Below are 22,978 nucleotides of genomic sequence, written 5' to 3'. Positions count from 1 at the left end.
TGGGATACATGATGATGGACAGACAGCTGAGATCTTGGATTTAGGCCATCTACAGGCTGTCACTTGCAAATACTGTGTTGCATTAGAGCTGGCTGCAACTGAAATTGCTCAACTTCATTTTAAAGTTTGGCTTTCAAGTAGACATGGCACAACTGTCTTAATGCTTTAGAAAATGATAAGGTTGATATTGCTGCTTCATAGGTTTGATAAGTGCTAGACCTTCTCTCTTCTTTGGGAAAGTTCATTTGGAGACTTACCATGAAGTTATTAGTGTAGAAACATTAAGGTAAAAGTAATTCTAAATCACTGTAAGCTTTTAAAATATTGTGAAGGAAATTTGTTTCTTATGGTAGTATATATTTTAGAACCTCAGAGAACAATGGACTTTGCCCTTTTGCACACTAATCACACAGTGTGCAGCAATACTTAAAGCTTCCCATATGTTGCATTCCAAATATGCTTCAGCTTCTAACTTGCAGAAGTCATGTAAGAGGAACATAATTTTCAAGAGGAGTAACCTTGGCTGAGTCTACAGAGACTGCAAAACTGGATGTCAGCTGCAGTGATCCTGCCCTCATTTGGATGCTTCCTTTGGATCCAGACATGCATCAGTTAGTGGCTTTCAGTTTGTGAAAACTCTGGAACAATGGGATACTTCCTCAGTGTCTCCCAAAGTTAATGAAGAAAATCAGCCTGTTGCCAATTAGTTCAATTTTCAAAATATTAAAACCTTACAGATGAAGAGAAGTTGAAAATTTCAAAAGTAGTACTATTGTTCAGCTAAAAACCCTTTCCATGTTTTAAAAACCTGAGTGTAGTTGAGATTGTCAGAAAACTCTGTGCCTGCTTGAGTATTTTGAGGGCTTGAGTATTTTGTGTAAATACACCGTAATTATGATTTTGAGGAGGAAAAAAAAAACAGAATACTTTGCTAATTGTTTTAGCTATACTTGTAAACCAGAGAAGACAGAGAAGTTTAAAATTCCTTTAAAAAGCCTCTCAGCATCTCTGTTAGTCCTTGAGTATTTTTATTTAGCCACCAGTGACCTTCTTAAAATTAACAAGCAATGTTTAAGTTCCAGGACTTAAAATTATTCAAATCTTATCCTTACATGAATGAGAATTGGCTTAATATCCTGTTTGCTTCACCCTATTCAGCTCTAAACATTATAATGAAGGAATCTGTCCAAAGTGACATAAACCTGTAAATATTTTATAAGTGTGGTTGATATATACTCCTTGGAGTACAGATTAAACTGAAAAGGAAACCTTTTGAAATTTGATGCAGCCTCTGTTAATGTGAATGAAGGAGTCACCTCACTTCTTGTGATGTAGACAGCAGTGGCAAGAGGGAAAAGGTGACAAATTGTGTGCAACTAAAATTTCCAAGCATAATGTGAGATTCACTGGGTAACAGCAATTCAAAGAGGTATTCTGAAGTTGAACCTTGTTTGAATTATCTCTTCCATTTCTAGTTAGTTCTTTTCCCAAATCTTATCACCTAGAATTTACGTTACTGGGGACCTATTTTTTATAGAGAGCCATTACTTTTCTCTTCTGCTATTTTTTTTTTTTTAATCACTGTTGGTGGGGCATTAGTAGGAGGGACAAATGTGCTGGCTTAACATAATTATGGCTTTGTATGTGTGAAAACTTTCTGCAACCCAACTTGCACTGGGATAGCTCCAGACTCTTGTTTTGTTGCTGAGGCACAGCTGAGTGATCTCCAAAATAAAACTGTTGTAATTGGGTCATGAGATGAATTCTCCTCTATGTGGATTTGCTGATATGCCTAGAGATGTTGCCTTAGACTATTGCAAGAACATTTACGCCAACTCTCAGTGCTCTTTAAAACACTCTGTGGGATGTTTGAACCTTTAACTGCCTGTGTTCTTGCTATAGGAGTCTGGGTGATTCCACATTCCTTTCTGACTTTGTATTTTTATGTGATATCTGAGGCAAAAAAAGAGCAAGAACTAAAATCTAGCAGTGATGTCTTGCTGAGTCACCTAGTTTGAGATTGAAATGACATTTTGCTGTTTGTGTCTCTTTTAGTTTTAGTTTTTTTTAAATAAAAGATCTGCACTGGGAATAAAGGTCTACAGTGAATTCTAGGGTGTCAGTTCAGGAAATTTAATGCACCTTTTCCTATTTTTAGTTTGAAATACTGTTAGACAAGTGCAATTTGTCTTGTCAAGTGTGATGTTCTTGTTTTCAGGGAACTTTGAGTTTTGTTAGCTGGTCTGGCTTAAGCATAGCATGTGCTATTTAACTGTTGCATTTGTTGCTAAGAGAGAACAATGGCTGCTCTACATTTCACTGTCTTCCGTGATAATGAGGTACAACGGCAACAAAAGTGACAGGCATGGTTTAATAATTCACAAACAGAAGATCACAGGAGACAGAATTCCAACCCCCTGGGGATCCTGCTTTTCTCTTTACTTGGGCAGAGGTGTTTCTGTAAGTGAAATAACCATGGTGACTTGAAGCATGTAGTTGAAAGGACATTAAATAGAAAGGTGAAGTTCTGCCTGTGGAATAAATATCTTTTCCTTAGCAGAAACCTAAATTTCATTAGGTTCAACTGAATAAACCTGAAGCATAGTGCTCTGCAGTTGTAGTGGTGGTTAGGAGATGAGTCATGGAGTCACTGACTGTGAACTTTAGAAGGAATATGCCTGACTGGAGATTGCTTGTCTCCCTTTTCTTGAAAGAATTACAATAAAAACTCAGTTGAAACCTTCTGTTTGGCTACACACTTAAAATATAAGTTTATATATAATGAGTATATTTTTATGATTGTGTTCCTCTGTGCCACTCTCCCAGCACTGATGATGGCTTTGATGGTTAATGGCTTGTGTGGATTTATGACATCTCTTGGCCTTACTTCTAGAAGAAGAATACTCCTTTTACTTTAGGTTTGCAGAAATGAATTTATTTGAGACTTCTGGCCAGGGAAAACAAGAATCTCCTTTATGTTCTCCCAGTGTAGTACAGCACAGAATGACACAGGTTTTTGTTTGCACTCTTCTTTTTAGTTCAAATAGAAGTCATACTAGCTTCTGTCCAGAGAGTGCTGATTCATTTTCCTTGCTCTGTTCCCTTCTTCCAAGTAAGAGGAGCTAATCTTTGGTACTTCATAAGTCACTTTTTGAATGGTATGTAAAACACTAACCAACCAATACAGTAGTCAAAATAGTTTTGAGCTCAATATGTAACCTTTTCATTATGCTTTTATTTCTGTTGCAATTTCTTGCAACAGCCTGTATTTTTTAGTGTTCTCTAGTTTGTGCTCTCACATTCAGAATATAAACTTGTGATCTCTAGAACCCAACCAGACAGAATCACAGAGCCTGGAAGGGGCTTCTTGAGAGAGGATCTGGGGCAGCCCTGCTGCTCAAGCAGGGTTGGCTGGAGCAGATTGCACTGAATGATGTCCAGCTGAGTTTTGAATATCTCCAAAGATGGAGACTACAATCTTGCTGAGCAAGCTGTTCCAGTATTTGACCATTTTCTCTGGAAATTCTTTTCTTGATGCTGTGTAGAATTTCATGTGCTTTAGTTTGTGCCCATCACCTCTTGTCCTGTCAGTAGGCACTGCTGGCTTTATTTGCTTTTCACCCTTCCATCAGGAATTTTTACATGTTCATAAATTACCTGCCAAGTCTTCACTTCTCCAAGCCCAATTGTCTCAGCTTCACTTCATGTTAAAGATACTCTGGCCCCTAAAGCACCTTTGTAGCCCATTGCTGGTTTTGCTGCAATACGTTCTTGTCTTTCTTGCTCCCAGAAGCCCAGGGCTGGATGCAGCACCTTGTGTGTGGCCTCACTGCTAGAGGGGTGGTGTCACTCCCTCAGCCTGCTGGCAGGGCTTTCCCTAATGCAGCCCAGGATGCTGTTGGCCACCTTTGCCCCGAGACCATGAATTGCTGGCTTGTGATAAACTTGTTGTCCACCAAAACAATATGAATCAATTTCTGAAAAACTAATCTCAACAAACAGCATATGCTTAATTTTTTTGTTTAATCATAATTCAGCTTTTCACCTTTTTCTCCTGACCTTTCATTTCTCGATATTCTGTTACTTTACCTGCAGGTTCTTTTTAATCCACCTGAACATTAATTCTTTCTTATTGGGGGTGCGTTAGTGTTGGTGTGTAATAGTGCAGAGAATATCCCACTGCACTTGTGAAATACCATTTTGAAACTGAAGGCAGATGTGATCTTTGAGTGGACATTTTACCTTGTCTGCACAGTTTCAAAATCACTGGAACAAGTACTGTAAAGAAAATAGAAGCCTGTGTCTCCTGTACTGATAAATCCTTTTTTCTGCATTGACTTGGCTGTGGTCCATCAGTACTAAACTGCATCATTATTTACCTAATTACGTTTGACAAGTGAACAGTCACCCCAAAATAGGTGCAAGTATGGAAAATGTAGTGCTGCAAGGATAGGCTTGCATTACATTCACTCCTTTCATGGGTTTAGCCAACAAAAATAATTATTAACCTGTTACTGTTTTACAGCAAATAATGTTTGTAGCATGTGCTGCTCAGATTATTTTTTGCTTGAATTTCTTTCTTCAGCACAATATTCCTGTTGCTATATACATACATATATGCATACAAAGAATATACATAATATGCATAAATTCTTCAGAGCTCCAGCCTTTTCAGGGTTAGTTATTTTTGTGTTTGTTTTTTTGGGGTTTTTTTGAGGGGAATGGTTGTCAGGGAAGGGCAGATGTTGGGTGTTTTGATTTGGGTATTTTTGACATGCTTCTGATCTGTGTGGCTTTCAAGAAAAACACCTGATATTTTCACATTAAAATTCCATTTTTAAGCCTGCAGATAGGTAGAAGCAGAAGTTAAAAGGACTAGCTTGCCATTTTGTTTCTTTAGGATTTTTTTATGTTGCAAATTCATCTTTAAGTTGTAAATTGTTCAGATAGTTGGTCCAAGTTATTTGCAGGAGTATGTAGTGGATTCAGGTATATTTTGAAATTAAGTTGGACATGCAGATCTCACTGCTTGTCTCTGATTGTTCTCTCAATCCACCCTGGTCTGGCAGTTGAGTTTATTCTTATTAGTTATTCTTATTAGTTATTCTTATTAGTTATTCTTATTAGTTATTCTTATTAGTTATTCTTATTAGTTATTCTTATTAGTTATTCTTATTAGTTATTCTTATTAGTTATTCTTATTAGTTATTCTTATTAGTTATTCTTATTAGTTATTCTTATTAGTTATTCTTATTAGTTATTCTTATTAGTTATTCTTATTAGTTATTCTTATTAGTTATTCTTATTAGTTATTCTTATTAGTTATTCTTATTAGTTATTCTTATTAGTTATTCTTATTAGTTATTCTTATTAAAATATACTATTTTCAAATATTCTGAGATAAATGTTATTTAATCTGTGTTATGTGGGACATAATTTCTATACTAAAACTAACAAGACAGTCTTTTATTCACTCATTCAGAATTGCTTCCAAAACTAGGTGTTCATTCTTTCTGTGTCATTATTCTCATAATATGTTCAGTAGGTAAAAAACTTTCCAAATGAATTTTGTGAACCCTTGCTCAAAACAGTATTCTATTAGCATTAGGGTTTTTGGGGTGCAGAGGGATCAATGGTCAAACTGATTTCACTGATTTCTGTAAAAAAGGCAGATGTACTAAAACTTGTCCGTATTGAAGTATCACCTGCTTAAAAATAATTTAGTGAAATGTTGATGCAACTTCAGCCATGTCACTTAGAAATAGGTGTGGGATTTTATGGCTCTCTGGCAGCAGATCAGTTTACTTTGGAAGACTTACTGCTAATTAATTATGAAGAAAAGAATATCCTGTGTTTGCCAAAAAAAACCCCACTCTTCTGCCTTGGGGAAGGCAGAAAATTTGGTAACCTTCACTCCTATGGGTGGTATGCTACGTGTTTTCCCAAAAATGTGCAATTACAGCTGTGTCAGGACTCCACCCTTTTGTGGATTGGAAGGTGCATTACAGATAAAGTTTGTTCCTCAACCAGTTTCCAGAGACAGTATTGCATTTTTTTTTTTTTAAATATACCTTTTGAAAGGTAAGAATCCTTCTTCAACTGATGTTTTTTTCTACAGCTTCTTTCTGTTCTTTCTACAGCTGTTTTCTTTCAAAGCTGTAGTTCAGACAAGAATAATCCCCAGGAAAGTTTATTGGAGGGTTAAGAGCAGAAATACTTTTACACCAACTGACTCAACATTTCTTACTGAAGTTGCTTTTACTTCAACTTCTACAGCTAAAAATAAAATGTAGTGGATGAAGATGTGGGCCACAAGCCACATTCTTCTCATCCCCTGATTTTTAAGATCTATGAGTATTGCTCAAAGACATAACTGCTGCTACCATGTTAATAAACTGTCCTGAAAGAAAAAGGAAATTATATGAGCTTTGTAAGACTCCTGATAGAAGCAGTCCTCTGTAGAGTGAGAAATGGATCATATGATATTGGGAAAGTGGGAAGGTTTGTGGACCAAAATGGTGTTATTGTGCCTTGGAGCTCCTTTAAAAGAAGTGGAACAATGGAAGCAACTGAAAATTTAAGGATCTTGATTATTAATATATAGGTTCATATTCCCACTAGTATCTAAAGACTGTGTTTATTAAAAGGATTTCTGTGTCAGACTGATATGAAAATATCAAGCTTGTTTGTAACAAGGCACAGTAAACTCAAAATCCAGTTCACCTTAAAAAGATCTGGAAGTTTCTGCTGGACACTTTGCTTGAATCTCTCTGCCAGACTATGGACTATCTGAAACTTTAATGCCTTCCCTAGAGCTGTGCACAAATAGGTAATAATTCCTCAGTTTTTCTCACCAAGAATTGAGTGCATATACAGTGCTGATAACTGCTATAAAGATACATAGAACAGCTCAAAGGCAAAACAGGGGATCTTTCCTGCTCTTGGATCAGATTTTCATTTAAGGTTGGAGTGGGGTCTGCTTCTGTCAGCTAGTCTGACCTTCCTCCTAAAAGAGGCAGCCAAGCTTACTTTTTCTTTACCAAATCTTTAACTACTTTAATTGCAGGATAGATTTGGCTAACTCAGAAACCTTTAAATCTGCAAGGCTTTGCTGCATTATTTGTTTAGGAGGAGAAATTGAGTATAGTATTTCCTTAGTGGAATATAAGGAATGTACATTTTGTTGAATGCAGGGAAAACTATCATGGTGTTTTCCTTTGTTTAACATATTTTAAATCTGTCTTTCCAGTATGTTTTCAGTCATGTAGAACATTTTGTCTCTACAAGCTGCTCGTTCCTGATGTTTTTCTTACTTTCTCTGTTACTGCTTCCCATTTACAACTGCAGCCAGTCAATTTCTTTCAAAACTAGTCCATAATAAGGACCTTTTTTCTTTTTTTTTTGTACCCCTCCTTTTAGCTTCAACATTCAGGATATAAAGGGGATTTAATTGAAATAACTTGAAGAATGCTTAGCTCTCCCATTTGGGATAACCACACCTGAAATAGGAGGAAACCATAGCCTTAGTCTGCAACAGCAACTTTTAACATAATAATATTCAGACTTGATTAAGATTTGTTGTTTTCTGTTGAAAATCCACAGCTCCATGAGTTATCCTAATGGTTAATTAGTCACAGTGTTAAATTAAAAATTCATTTGCAATCTGGATTAGTTTAGCTTCAGTTATTTATGTCTGGATTTTGTCTTCTCTCTCATCAATGTCCTGTGTAGCCTCAAATCCATGGAATACAGTGGATTGTATTGATTTTATCTTGAATAAATAGTAGGATCTTGCAAAGAGGTGCGCTTTCCAGTCCTTGGTCAAATTGGTCAATTTTTTCAGTTTTCTGCTGAACTCTACAATTTTTCAGTCCTTTCTCTTGTGTGGACCTTGAATGGAACGAACATTTTCAGGCTGGTGGATTGCTTTTATTTTCTACATTCTGCTTTAATATTGGGGTTTTTCGTTGTTCTCAGACTTGGATTACACTGTGAGTTTGTGTTTGGCTGATTTAATGGTAATTACTGCCAAGTGCTTAGAACATAAGTATTTTGGTAGTTGTTTTTTTTTTTCCCCCAAGTGCAACATACTCAGGGACACAGACAAGCTACAATGAAAACAAGAGTGTTACCTCTGCCTATCCACAGTTTGTAATGCCAAAATGTCAGTATTATTGAAAAATACGTCCATTCTGAAAGAACTGTCAATAGATGTAGTGTGCCTTTTTTACAGAAAGGGAAATAAACCACACAAAAAGGAATCTTCATTTGCATATGTGAATATCTGTTAAATAATCTGTGAGTTATGTCTTCATTGTGGTTGTTTGCTGTTCTGAAAATGGTTATGAAAAAACAAACACATTTAGAAGTTTGTGCATATTCCTATTGCAACACTTTAATTTCTGATTATGAAATGAAAACCAGGCTGATTCTGATTTCAGTAGAAATTTGAGATGCTACCAGTTAAAAATAAAACTTCTTGCTCCATGTTAATCTGTGTCAAATCTGTGAACCCCTTTGTGTCTTGCCATCTTCTTCCATGTTTTATTAAATATTATTTAAGTTGCTTTCCCACTCTCATTTTTATTTTGTGTCCTGCACTATTATTAGTTTTTCCTTGTAAATTCTGTTCTGGGTAGTCTTTCCTTTCTCTGTGGCACGTGTCTCTTACCTGTCATGCAGCACCAGTAGGATTGCAGGTGGATTCTGGTAAATGTAGCAGTGGTGTCTGTGGGCAGGACCTTGTTATATGGGCTGCTGTGCTGCAGTGGTTTGGGGAGAGGACATTAATATAGATTTCTTGAAAATGTTCAGTTCTTATTTATCAAGGGTTAATGGCAACTGGTTTGGTGTTTGGGATTTTTTTTTTTTCCTTGCTTTTAACTGTGGTGTGGTAACTATGGAAATTCTGCTCTTCCTGATGGATATTTATTTAATTATTCTTATTGCACATAAATCCTTCAAACAGAAAAGCAAAGAAAGAGCACAGTGGTTTGGTGTGGGCATGTCCAAAGAGCACTGATCTGTGTTGTCAGTCCAGCTGAAGGAGGATTCCTGTCTGAAGCTTGCAGCTGGATTAGTACACCACTTACATTCCTTAGTGGTGAGCCGTGGGAGTAACTCTGGCACAGTGTTTTCTGTTAAAGTTTGTAATAACACCAACGCTGCTATGGGGGGTAGAAAAAGGTTTGAAGTGTGGGAATCTCTTTTTTGACTGGTTATGATGTTATGCTTTCATAATGATGAGATCTGGAAGAAAGGTTGCAGAAGCAGTAAATAAAACAGTGTGAAAGGGGTGTTTTAAAGCTAATATTTATAGTGCTGCATTGCTCATGACTTTAGTTTTTTATTTTACTGCCTGTGTGAATCCTTGCACTTTAAAATGGAATGCATTGATGGTCACTTTCATTTTGTTCTGCCTGCTACTCAGCAATTTAGAACTGTGCTTAAAAGTAAATTGTAAGAGAGAACACTCTGTGATCTTTTTGCTTTATCAAGCCCTATGACCTGTTAGAATCTTTATGTTCGAGCATCAGTTAAGTGACCAGAGCTGAGGCACTGTATAGTCTGTGTTGTGCTCCTGTTACATAATGTAGCTTTTTTATAGTCTGGATAGAAAATAATTTAGCATACCAAGTAAATAATTTTCACTGAAGATTTTCACAAGGCATGTATGAGTGTCTTACTCTTTCAGCACTATGTTGTCTTTGAGTTAGAAAGGAAACCTTGTGAACTTATTTCCTACAGTAGTAGTGTTTATTTCTTCTGATTTTCTAAGGAAGAGACTCACACTGTTTGGGGATACATTTTCTGCTAGGAAAAGCAACAAAACCACAGGTAGCAGCTTGTATTTTCACAGGACACCTTTGTGTTCATCAGAACATGTCTGTAAGTCTGCTGTTGATCACAGGTAGATTACTTTGTAACAAACTCTCCACTGCAGTTAACAAATGTCATCAATTTCTTAAGTCAGTAGGTGTATGAGAAGAAAAGGACTATTCCCTTTCTTTTTTTTTTTTTGTTGTTTTGTCTTGTTTTTTATTATAAATATTTAAAGTGGAACATTCAGTTGTTTTTCAGACTTTGCTAAAGATGATCTTTTCCATCACCTCTGCTATAAATAACAAGCATGTCACCTTTCATGCTGAAGTTTTGTGTGACAACTCTCGTATGTCGTGCTGCACTCAGTAGATGTGCTTCTGCTTGTTTCTTTCTTAAGTTGTGTCTGTTTTCAAGTGAAGATGACTGTACTACTGTATTTGTTGCTTTGGGGATACACAGAAGGTCTCCATTCCTGTTCAAGAAAGACACTGATTTTTCTTGGCCATCCATTCCCTTAGCATCCAAGATATTGTGTATTGCAGGTCCATGTGAGGAGTAACATTAGTTTTTAGAAACAGTATGTTTTCAAGGTCTTAGACCTGTTGTGTGGTACTTTAAATGCATGAGGAAAAAAAAAATAGAAATAAGGAAACTGTGGAGTAAAAAAGCAATGACATCTTAACTTGCTTTAAAATACTACTAGTTGGACAATTAATATCAATTCTAGAGTATACAAGTTGTTATATATGATGTGTGTACTGAACTTTTTTGTGCATATTTCAACCTTCCAGAGTAGTGTCTATGTTTACTAGGGTAATTTGTCTTAAGGACCTCTGATCTGTCATCTCCTTGCCTGAAGTTGAATCAAATGTGGGCTTGCTAGGGGTTAAGGGGACTCTGAGGCTTCTCTTCTCTCCTTAGCTCTGTGTGCTATAATCCAATTTCCATGGCATGTGTTTTGCAGAAGCCCCAGCTCTGCTCTCTCTGTCTCTCTCCATCTCTGTTTTTCCTTGTTAGGGTTATATTCAGCACTGCCTGCCAGCTTGTGACTTCACATCATTGGACATTTATGGATACCTAGACCAGACGGAGAATTTCCTGTTTAAATTGAAATTGTGGCTTGCTCTGCTTTTCTGCACACTATTAATAAAATATCCAATGTTTGTCTGTTTCCCACATTAAGTATCTTCTTCCTGATGTTTCTCACTTCCAGAGAGGTCTTTGTCAAAACTGTGTTGAAGGAAAGAGCACAACTGTGGTTGGCAGAACATGTGCTTAATAGTCAATTAGCATTTCCCCTTTGTGGGCTAAACTGCTCTAAATTGCATTTTATTGAAAGTTTCATTATCATACAAAAGGAAATGGGAAATCTATATAGAACACAACTTGGAACAAAAAATTAGAGTTCTTTTGAAAGTTATCTATTAAATACTGAAATAGGGAAATATTTTTTTAGCTTTAGGAATTAATGTCAGATGTTGCAAACACAGATTCTCTCAGGTAGTAACAGTTCTGGAACGTCTAGCAGGGATTGAAAACTATGTAGGTTTGACTCTGAGACAAAACTGAGTTAATTTGGATTCGGGTATCCTATGAAGGAGCAGGGACTTTACTGAATTGATGTGAACTATGCTAAGCTTTCAGGTGTAAACTGTCTCCTATCCCCACCTCAGCAGAGGTTTGTAATCCATCCACCAGTAATGAAACCTTTGATTTCAAAATCTTTTCATAATGGTTTAGGAACTAAATCGGAGTTCAATCTAAATTTTGAAAGAATATGATCTTTTATTTTTAATACCTTGTGTCTTGGTCTTCATGTGAGATTGAAGCAATTCCTAACAGTCATTTTTAAGTCTTGATTATGAAGTTGTTGTCTGAGAATATCCTATGCTTTTGTAATGCAAACTCTTTAATAGCAATAATTAATTAATTTGTTTATTTTGCTTTTGCAGCATCTTTGAGGATGAAAGCATGAAACTGCGACAGCTGAAACTACAAAATCAGGTAAATTATAGTGCTGAAGCTGGTAGAAATAAGTATAGGAAATCAAACAGCCCTCTAGAGACTTGAGAGATGGGGGGTGAAGTGCAAAAAATGGTTGGTCTAATGAACTTTAAAGATTTGAATGGTTTTCATTAGTTCAAGTCAACCTTGCCTTGGCTTGTATACTTGGTGTGTTTGATACATTTATTTTTCATATGTTTTCTTACTTCATTGAGATTGAGTTGCTAGAGAGCAGGAATAAATCAAAAGTAGGGGAGACTGCAGGGAATTATCCCAAAGGAAATAGTTTGAATGATATAGAATGATCTCTTTAACACTGCTGTTGAGAAGGATTTCCAGCCTCTTCTGACTTGTTCTTGTTTCCTATACTGAAAAGATACACAGCCAAGCATGGGACAATTATTAGGCTGTAGATCTCAGTTGCTGAAGTGCTGTTTGCTGGATGCTTATATTACCATATTCTTCAAAGCAATGAAGTATCCATCCTTAATATTCTTTCTTTGTGAAATTTCAAGTGCTTATAAATAGATTAGAAGATAGGAGACTCTTATGATTCTCTAGCTGGCCATTTCATATGGACCACAGATCACTGTCTTGCACTAAACTCATCTTGTTCAAATTAAACTATGGTTTTTTAGGAAGGCACTTTCTCAGCTGAGGATCTTTAAGTCCAGACACAACAGTCTTCAGGGAACTCTTGCAGTGGGTAATAATCCTCTTTATCAGAATCTGGTCATTATTTGTAATCTGATTTTGCTAGGCTTTGAATGCAGGCACTGAATTTATTACCAGCTTTATTTGGGTCTATATAGGCATTTATCTAAAACATTTCAGAGTCAAAAGATAAATTTTATCTTTAGTCATATTTGTGGAAGCTACAGTAGTTCTTTATCTGTAGACTATCAAGTGAAACTTCTTTAAAAAGAAACAAACAATTTATTTAAAGATAGAATTAATTAAAATAATCTATAAAAGAGCATTTAGTGTCAAATGCCATTTGGTAAGAAGTTCCAAAAATCACGGTCTTCTAGTGCTGAGTACTGTGATCAGTGTTTGCTTAGTGTCATGGGAAAATGCATGGCTATTCCTTCAAAATAAAACTGCTGGGCTGGGTGGAATTCCCTTGGAGCAGCTGTCAGTTGCATCATGAAGAGGTCAGTTTAAATAATTTATTCCCTTTCACAGATTTGTTTCCATCTTTCTTGGATTTGGTTGAGATTACAATCATCTGCCAAGGAAAAAAGCTAGGAAATTTAATTAAACATATTTTAAAACCTTGCCCTTTGCAAATGAGAGTTATTGAGAAGTGCTAACAGTCTCTAATTTAGGATTTTAGAATTAAGTTTGAATATTAAAGTCTACTTTTACATGAATGGAAATCAGAAGAAACAAAAGTCAATAGGAGATCATTACCGAATATGATGGACTTACTGCTGGTTGTTGCTGTTGCCTTGCTTGATTAATTTGCCATAAACAATTATAGAAATTAGAATTTTAAAAATGTAAAATGTTTTAATCCAGCAGGATCATATATAGAATCTCTGGTCATACAGAGAATCTGGAATAAGGCATAGAAGAGAGATGCCTGTCCATTCGTCTCTGTGATGGGTTTTGAAACCCTGTAATTGAAGTAAAAAATTATTTATAATAGGGCATGACATCAAGTTCCATCTGCAGGCCAGCTCTGCCTGCCAGGATGCTTTTTTTTCTCCTGGACCACTGCCTCTTCTTTGAGGCAGGAGTGTGTGGTTGCTCAGGCAGTGCTCATTTCCTCATTAGTAGATTTTTGAGTCTTCTGAGGCATCAGCAGCTCCAAGTGCAATGCTGCCATCTCCCTGTGCAGGGGGAGCACAAAGCCTGGCATGTTTCTAAATGCACCTGGTGTGGTGCATTGCTCTTGACGTGGAGCTTTGCTGATGCCTCCATCACTGCCATTGTCACTGCTGCCCCAGTGTGAGCTACGGGGCAGCTGGAAGAGGAGAGGACATCCCTCATAGGATCCATCCTACTAGGTTAGGACTGTACCAACTAATAAGTAGTACTGGATTGCATCTTCAAGGCTGGAGTGGTTGGAACTTCCCTGTATATCAGCTCCCTGCCATCAAAGCTGGGGAAAGAGAATACTAAACTAGTTGTGTTAATAGTACACTAGATATTCTCCGATATGACTTCTTGAAAGCTCGTTTGAACAGGAGTTAGTGGTCTGTGATCCTCTAGTCCTCCTATATTCTGGTGTTATGTTTTTCTGAGGTGCTTCTAGAAGTATTTAATGCATGGACTACACAAAATCCCAAACAAATAATGGTTAATACTATCTGTTATTTATTTAATGGGTTGTGCGTTCTGGTGCCCTGTTCATGAACTATCTGCATTTTATGTAGTAGTAATATATGAATTTTTACTGTAACAAAGACCTGGAGGAAAAACCTGATTAGAAGACAAAATGAAACAAAATACCCATTTCCTTTTTCTGCTTCCTTAGCGGAATACAGCTGGGAATACATGGTAGTGAAGGGCAGGCTGCTCTGCCACCGTATGGAGAGAAAATGAACTACTGTTTGCTGTCCTGACAGTGGCCTTGCACTTACTTTTTCCAACTCAGTATGTAAAGAGAAGTCTTTAAAAAAATTAAAGTTACTGTCAAGTTTTGTTGCTGTGGTTCTGGCAAGAAAGGGAGATGAGTCACATCTACCAGCAGTAAGCTGTGTTTTAATATAAGCTGATCCTATTGGATTGGTGAGTCCTAGAAACCCTTTGATGTAACAGTGTAAAAGAATAATAACTAAAATTTAGACTGGTGACCAGTGAAATATTTAAAAAAGCTTATCTAATAGAATAATCCACTAAATAACTCTTGAAATTTCTATGTCCCCCTGTTGATACCAAATTTTGCATTCTAACAGTAGCTGAATATTCGCTTATTTTCTTACTGACTTTAAGTTGTGTCTGTTTTGCTGGTGGTTTTGGGTTTTCTTTTTCTTGCCTATTTGTCAGATAGAGAAGCCTTGACAACAATTTTTTGCAAACCCTTATTCTGAGTATAATGTTTTGATTCTTGTTTTTCCTCTCTCCTTTGGAGAATTATAAACTATCATGACATTTTTTTATTTTTCCTCAGCTTTAATTTAGGAAAGAAAAAAACAACACAAACTGATGTAAATTCTTCTGAAAGGTCTGACTAGCTTCCTAGAAAACACATCTGTAATTAGCAATTTCTAAGAATTTGACTTTACTGCTTATTTTTCTTGTCTTATTCTACACCAATGTGATAATTAATCTCTTTGGAAGTCTGTGTAATTTTTGCTCTCTAGGCTAATCCTTGCAAATAATTCTGCAGTAGCAAACACTACCTGTATTGCAGTCCAGTCTTTAAAGAGTAATTCAGAGTTTAAATAAAAAAAGTAATTTTATTTCAAGGTGTTTGTTTTTGTTTTGTTTGTTTGTTTCTTGTATTTGAGGGTTTGTGTATTTTTGTTTGGGTTTGTTTGGGTTTTGGGTGGTTGGGTTTTGGACTTTTTTATTTTTTTTTTTTTTCCTCTCTTTTAGATAAGTGAAAAAAAACAAGCAGAATAAAGAATCAGGAGCTGAGTTGTATGGGAATTCCTCAGGGAGAGGTTGCCTGAGGAACTAATCTCACTTGAGATGAAAGGCTAATAGGAGAGGAAAAAACCAACAAGGGGAAAAGAGTAACAGGAGAGGAAAGGGCTTAAAAATGTCTGTCTCAAGTGGATTGAATTGTTGGTATTGATTAATTGTTTATCTGGTGGGTGCATTGAGAGTGAAAATAATTTGATGGGGAAATGGTTTCTGTCATCAAAAACAATTTTCAGGGGTATTTAGGTACCTAAGAGACAGCCATGGATAAACTACATTGTTTGCATAACAGTGTAGAATATTAGAATGATTTTTCCTTGTTCATGCATAACCTTTGTTTTTAAGGACTAAGCATGTCTGTCTTTAAAATGGCACCATGTCCTTTTTTGACTTGATTTCACTCTAGAAGTTGTTTCTCTTGCTGAGTAGGAAATCTTAAGTATCAAATGTATATGTATCAGAGAAATGATGTTTAATTTTTAGCAGTTGGACTGACCAGTCTTTCCTTTCAGTCCTGAATAATATAAAAAATTTTTGCAAGGTAAATCAAATTTCCTTTTAGTGGATCATTCCTATTTTGATTACTGTCATTTATTTACTTATCTCCCTACTTTGTCTTATCTCTCAGCATTGGTTTCTGAGAACTATTTGCTTTAAGTTGTCCCTATAAGGTGATAGTTTTGAGATAATAACCTTTTCCATTGCAAGTCATGACTGTTTAATACTGGATTATGGGTGACTGCTGAATTTGTCTATTTCTGTTAAGGATTGCTGTAGTTGAGACTGGGTGACAAGATTCAACTGGTAGTCTTAAGACAGGTCAGAAAATAAGCATGTGTCCATGTCAACCTCTCATGGAGAATCAAAGTCAGCATCTCACCCCAAAAACAGTGTTATCTGTGTGGGGGATTTTTTATAAGAGCTTGCAAGAATATTTCAGGTTAATTTGAGATTCTGCTCAGGGACGTGTCATTGCCAGTGGCTGAGGCATGGATTCTGCCTCTCTAGATGTGGTTACTCATGTCTGTTTGCCACTTTTCTTTATTCCACAGAGAGCACTTCTAGAGAAGAAGCAGAGGAAGAAACGTCTCGATCCATTGATGGTACAGCCAAATCCTGAGGCCAAGCAGCGCAGGTCAAAGCCCAAAGGGTGTGAGGAGCAGACTCCTTTAGTAGAGACTCCTACTCCTGTCCACAGTGATGTTGTTTTACATGGTAAATAATCTACCTAATTGCAATAGGGTTCCCTAGAATCCTGGTGCGTGCATTATGTCACAGATGGATGCTTACATTGCTGTGGTAGGGATCAAGTGATAAGATTGATTACATACTTTCCTATATACAAAAGTTGAATTGCAGTACAGTATGGTTGAGCAATACTAAACTGTGAAGGCAAACAAAAACCTCGCCTTGATTTTTGTGACAGCTGTAAATCTTCATGTGCCCTTGAATAATCCCTCCCTTGGGTTAGGCTAGAAGAACTGTAGAAATGGGCTTGCAACTTCTGTAAATGTGGGGGCATAGAAATCCAAAGTAAAAAAATCTTCTAAAGCTGTACAATAGAGAAAATAATTCAGTAGTGACTGCTTGTATGGTGTTTCCTTATAATGTCACGGCATACTTCACCTCAAGATTGTATGTGACTGAATGATAAAGTGGAGAAAGCAAACAGAAAGTGCCAACACTGTTAGGCTCTTTGTAGCTTTTACTTCATCTGTTGTTTTCTGTGGGCTTCATTGAGACAACTGAAATGTGACAGGTTATAGTGGTCTACAAAGTCACAAGCACAAAGTGCTATCAGGGCCAAGGCAATAACTTGGTGGCCTCAAAACATTGCAGTAAAATAGTGACCATTATTTTAGGACTGAAAAGAAATGCAGTAGTGAGAGCCTTAAGACTCCCATGTCACAAGGAGATAAAAAGAGCAGCAGTGAAATCCTTACATTCTAAGAGGAAGTGTCAGAAGGTTCTTTATGAGAGCCAGGATCTCATCAGCCCATCAACAAAGTAAGGGGAGACATTCTAAATCTGAGATGTGTGCTATTGCAGGGCGTTCTAATATAAGCATTGTATTGATAGCAAATTATTATGCACAGTAGAATTCTAAACCTCCAAACAAGGAATGTTACCTGGTTTGAAGATCAGATAGTTGGAACTATGTTATCCCTTCTCTCTTGAATATTTTTATTGTTCTCCATATGCCTTTCAGGATCACAGGGTGGGAAGGAAAGTGGTGATGTTTATGGGAGCATTTATGTATTTAAAATCAGGTGTAAGAAAGCTTCTGTTAAAACACACAAGTCAAGAAGAGAATAAGAAATAAGCTAGGTATAAATTTCAAGGTAGGAATTTTCAGTAAGGCTCAAATGAAAATTTAACTGCTTATTCACTACCTTTCATAGTTCTGAGGCCTCCTCAGTGCAAACAGATCCTGTTAAGGTGATAAGAGCAGTAAGCATGTTGGAAATAAATGCCTAGATAATGCAGTAAAGTTTTAAGAAGGAAAACAGTGGGGAAACAAGAAATCCAAAACTGGAACTACACTTACATATTGTGTGCTACATATTAGGTGTTATGCCAGATCCTGACATCAAGATGCCCCCACCAATTGGGAAGTGTGGTGCACAGCTCTGTTGTATGGTTTAAACATGGAAATTTTATCCTAACAATAAGATAGTTTTTTTTAAGTCTATGACTGTAGATACTTCTATCAAATTGATTTATGTAGAGTACTCACTGGCACATGAGCAAACAAACAACATGAAGGAAAAGAAAATAAGGGAGATGTCTGTAAATAAATTGAAAACTATCAATGTGCATGACAAATACAACTTGTTTTAATTGCTTAAGCCCTTGTAAAAAGGTAGATAAAATCACTATAATTAAATAGGGAAAAACTGATAACTGGTATGTTTATAGTAATAGGCAGTCTGTACAGAGTCAGATCTGACTCCTCCCAAGCCTTCTGAAAAAAATTGAACAAGTATATTTCAGTACTTTAAGGATATGCTAGGGGAGGGGAAGATGAAAAAAGACACCATCCTGGGATGCAGCTTTGGCCATAAAAAAATTAGACTTTGGATTTCTGTTTCATTTTGTCCTGCAGGCATTGATGGACCAGCTGCTTTCCTGAAATCAGAAGTGCAGGATTTGGGGACCAAGCTCCAAACTCTGTCTGTTGGATCTGCCAAGCCAGAAGACAGTGCAGATAAGGAAAATGATGGAGAGGCTGTGACAGACACAGCAAACAAGCCAGATCTGCAAGAAATATTACAGAAACGAGGTAAGAGTTAATAATGGGTATATGTCTTTTTTGCTTCTCTTCTACTTTTATAATTTCTTTTATAATTACTTTTTTTTATAATTCTTTTTATAATTACTTCTAAAAGAGCTACTAGATTCTACAGCGTGTGGAAATGCAGTGCTGCAGTTCCTTTTCCTGATATTATTTGTACCATCCTAGTTATATTTTAAGGAATTCTCAATGTGCTGTATAATTTCTGGTCTTTCCAAGGAAATTGCTGACAAAATGCTATACCACATTTTGTTAACTTTTGGGGTGGTTTTATTCCAGATATGTTATGTCTTGTTAAGATGATTGAATACTTCCACAACAACAGGACCCTTCAGTAAATGCCATGATTTAACTCTAGGAGACTAACAGGAAAGGTGTTTTTCCTGAGTCAGAGGCTGTCACAATCAGCAGTTTTAAAGTTATATATTCAGTAATTATATCCCATTGAGTAATTTCCTAGTGGAGTGTCAAAATCTGTCTGCCAAGTATCTTAAGTCGCTGCCAGTACTACAGGAAACCTTTTTTGTTGCATGCAGCCTAAGTACTTTGCAGTAAAATAATGCTTAGTGTTTAATTTAGTATACAGCTTGCTTTTATTTTATGGAGCTTATCTCCCAGAATGTTTCTAGTACACTGCATGTATTGAGGTACTATCACAATCAGAAGTATTCTCATCCAGTTGTCAGATGGCACAGCTGCTTACCTACAGATAGCAACATTACACAGTATTTAGAAAAGGAAAGAGGAGAGAATATCCAGTAACTTCAGGGGAAATTAGTGGAGGTAGACTATAAACAGTGAATTTTGAAATTGGCTGGAGTACCAGGGTCAACGCCTTTCCTCTTCCAAGTGTCCTTTGGGAAGTTTACCGACAGGTTGTTAAGACTGGATTTTTCTGTTTTATCTGAGGCTTCCAGCAGTGTCCCTTCTCTGCAGTGCCATGAAAGAGCATTGTTAAAATATGTTCTCAGAAAATAATTCAGTTAAGCAGGCTGTGTTCACTGTCTGTAATGCTTTAGATACATTTCCTTTCTATAGCCAGATTAAAGAAAAGAATCACAGAACAAAACCTTGGATATACAGAAGCAGTTTGATTGGAAAAAACCTTTGAGATCACTGGGTCCAATCTATGGCCTAACACCACCTTGTCACCTGGATGATTGCACTCAGTGCCACATCCAGTCTTTCCTTAAACCCCTCTAGGGACAGTGACTCCACCACCTCCCTGGGTAGCCCATTTCCTCATAGTCATCCTTTCTGCGAATAACTTCTTATTGGCCAATTGATGGGGCAGTTCCAAGTGGAAGAATGCATCAAATAGTAATGTGTACCAAACCTCTTTACAAATGTCTTTATGCAGTTATTTTAGTTGTATACACAGAGTCTTCTCTACATGACTGTGCTTAGGTTAAGATTAAATAAGTCCTAAAACTTCTCAGTCTGTGCTTCAGTTTCAGAAATCAAGTCATTATTAGTATTTATGGACCTGAGTTTTTTGGTACTGATGTAAGAACAGGAGGGGCTCCTACTAAAAAATTGACATACACTATTTCAGTGTGTGTAGGACTGAGGGAAAATGGTAAAGGATGTAAGCTGTACAGAGCCCAGTTTATGGGATAGGTGTCAGCATATTGATCTGGATTTCCTCTTATTGTTGCTCTTAAAACATGAAGAACATTTTGCATGAAAATATGCAAAATTAATTAAATGACAATATAAACAGAACAATATGTTATGTCATGGAATATCAAGTAAAATTCACATTAATAAAGGCCTGACAGCTGCTTAATCATCTACACAGTGACTGCTGCAAAGTATCAGTAAGAATTTGAATTACAAGGCTCAGGAAGAGATATAACACATGAAGAAAATTAGGAGTTGAAATAGAAATTAAGAATCAGCAATTGAAAAAACAGAAATGAATAGTGCGAATAGGTATTCAAGAATTGTATATTAATTAGTGATGCCATGAACTTTCTTTCAGAGATTACATGTTTAATTGTGTATTCTGGCAGGAATTTCAGGCAGTTTGAATTTTGATGAAGAGGATACAGAAGAGGAAGAAGCTAGTAAGAGACCAGTATCTCATTCGCCATGCCCTGAATCTGAGAGGCCTAGTTCTGCATCCAGTGAGAAATCTTTTGCAGTAAGTGTCAAAAATCCATTTCTGATAAGCAGTGGGCACATGCCTGATTTTAGTACTAACCCTGGAGTACTGGGTTAAAATACAGTAGCTGCAAGTACAGTAGCCAGGAATATTATTCTCTGAAAGCAAAGGAAGGTCAAGATTGCCAGGTTATCTGACTGAAGTGATACAGACTTAAACATAAAGACTTAGAAATGATCAAAGGAACAATTGTGGATGGAGGATCCCAAGGAGCCCATCAGTGAATATGGGAACACAGTGAGTTAGCACTATTACCCTTATAGGGGACAGACTGGGCCATTTTCTCTGCAAAATTCACCAAAATTACTCTGAGAACCTCTGAAATGCTATGCAAACATAGGAGGGATTTCTTCCTGAAGGTTGATAGCATTTTGCAGGATGCAAAGGGAAACAAAATTTTGGAATAGAACAGAGAATGCTGGGATTGGGTAAACATCATATGGGATGTTTGGGAGAAGGAACTTAAGAGGGAAAAGAAGGGTATATCAGGGAGTAAGAAGCATGGGAAGACCGGGATTGAAGCAGGTAAAAGGCATCAGATATATATAAACAGCTGCAAAAGAGTATGAATGTCTGTCCAAGCCTTGTGCCTTGATTACTTCAGCATGTCCCACTCTCTTCTGAAACTCCACTTCTATTTCTCATGTGAATGTGTTGGTGTGTGTGAGATAGACATGTATGTTGACAAATTAGGTGCTGGACAAGCCAGTGAGTTGGAAGAGACCAGCATCAGGAAGATAGAGGGTCTGAGCTAGCTCAGACCAGATAAAGACCATAAGGTTTGAGCATGGATGCAGGACACCCTTAAAAGTCCATGCTGTGGGAGATCCAGCTGAATGTATTTATGAACTGACTGTGTGTATGTTGCCCTGCACTAGTAGGGGACTAGTGCAAGAGGTCTGGGAGTCAGCTTCTTGGGAGACTGGGCTGTGGGTGCAAAGTGCTGGAGATAGAGGGTGGTGGATGCTGGAGGGAGGGAAGGGGTGAGACCCTCTAGTGAATTTCAAATCTATGTATATGTGTCTGTGCTATTCACTCAGGATTCCTACTGGTTGTATCTGGGAATGGGAATAAACCTGCAACTTCATCTTGAAGGCCCAGTAAAAGAGGAATCTCTTGGGTGCTATAATTCAAAGGATTCAGCAATCTCTAAGAAAAAAATACTTTAATGACCTGTACTAGATTTCCATTGGAATTCAAATTCCTTTGATTACTCTATGCATCCTGACTATGCACATTGTTCTAAGGCTCCTCCAACATTTAGTTGATATAGTTCCACAAGCAGCTTACTCCATTTCTGCTTCTCTTCTGAACCAATACAATCCCAGCACTCATTTCAGTCACAAGATCCCAGCCTGTCTTTCTGCAGCATCCATCAGTCTTGCTTTATGATACTTTATTTTCCATAGCATTTGACATTCTAAAAGCAAAGAGGTTCTTTGCTTAGAATATTTATAGCATCTCATACTATCTCCCCCTTTTTAGCAAATCACTCATGGAGACCTAGTCTTTCCTCAGAGTAAACCCTTCAGCTGCTTTCTTGTCAGGAAACACAGGTGGTATCTTGTTTAACTTTTCTTTCCCCGGTATCTTCTGGGGGCATGATATCTTATGTTTCAACAAATCACGATTTTCTTGTGGAAGACCAGTGTTTCTGGTCTGATATTAATTTGCTAATATGATGCTTCTTCCCATAGGAAACAGGTGCTTCCTGTAGTCCATCCCCTCAGGCAGATGCACAGCTGGGAGAAGTAGAGAACTTGGAGGATTTTGCATTGCGCCCTGCACCCCGTGGAATTAGTGTCAAGTGTCGAATCACTAGAGATAAAAAGGGAATGGACCGGGGGCTCTTCCCTACTTACTACATGCATCTGGAAAGGGATGATAACAAAAAGGTATTGGAAACAGCACACATTATCTTGGCTATTCTACTCCCACCACAGCATATTTTTGGTGCAAGGGAGAGCTTTTGGTAAAAAAGCAGTAGCTGAGGAGGGCCATCATGTGGATGAGGACAGCTTATATTTGGCCGAGGTACTAAGGAGGGAATTGGCATGTAATTAGCATTTTATTGTTGTTTAAAAGCTGTAATACAG

The 22,978-nt window shown here is 37.1% G+C and overlaps 1 protein-coding gene across 3 annotated transcripts in view; it reads left to right on the top strand.

Annotated features, from left to right (window-relative positions):
* TULP3 (TUB like protein 3) overlaps positions 1 to 22,978 on the top strand; it is a 32,163-nt gene that overhangs the window by 1,898 nt on the left and 7,287 nt on the right. For 2 of the 3 annotated variants that reach the window (XM_079315549.1, XM_079315551.1), the window contains exons 2-6: positions 11,775 to 11,826; positions 16,473 to 16,635; positions 18,527 to 18,703; positions 20,731 to 20,861; positions 22,580 to 22,777. In XM_079315549.1, the coding sequence (XP_079171675.1) occupies positions 11,775 to 11,826; positions 16,473 to 16,635; positions 18,527 to 18,703; positions 20,731 to 20,861; positions 22,580 to 22,777 (721 nt within the window). Of the gene's footprint in view, positions 1 to 9,567; positions 9,889 to 11,774; positions 11,827 to 16,472; positions 16,636 to 18,526; positions 18,704 to 20,730; positions 20,862 to 22,579; positions 22,778 to 22,978 lie in introns of those variants that run through there. The other variant, XM_079315550.1, reaches the window with a different exon arrangement.

Source organism: Erithacus rubecula (assembly GCF_903797595.1).
Source record: "Erithacus rubecula genome assembly, chromosome: 1".
In the NCBI taxonomy this organism is placed as follows: Eukaryota; Metazoa; Chordata; class Aves; order Passeriformes; family Muscicapidae; genus Erithacus; species Erithacus rubecula.
Note: the sequence above shows the minus strand (reverse complement) of the source record. Positions and strands in the feature narration are given on the sequence as shown.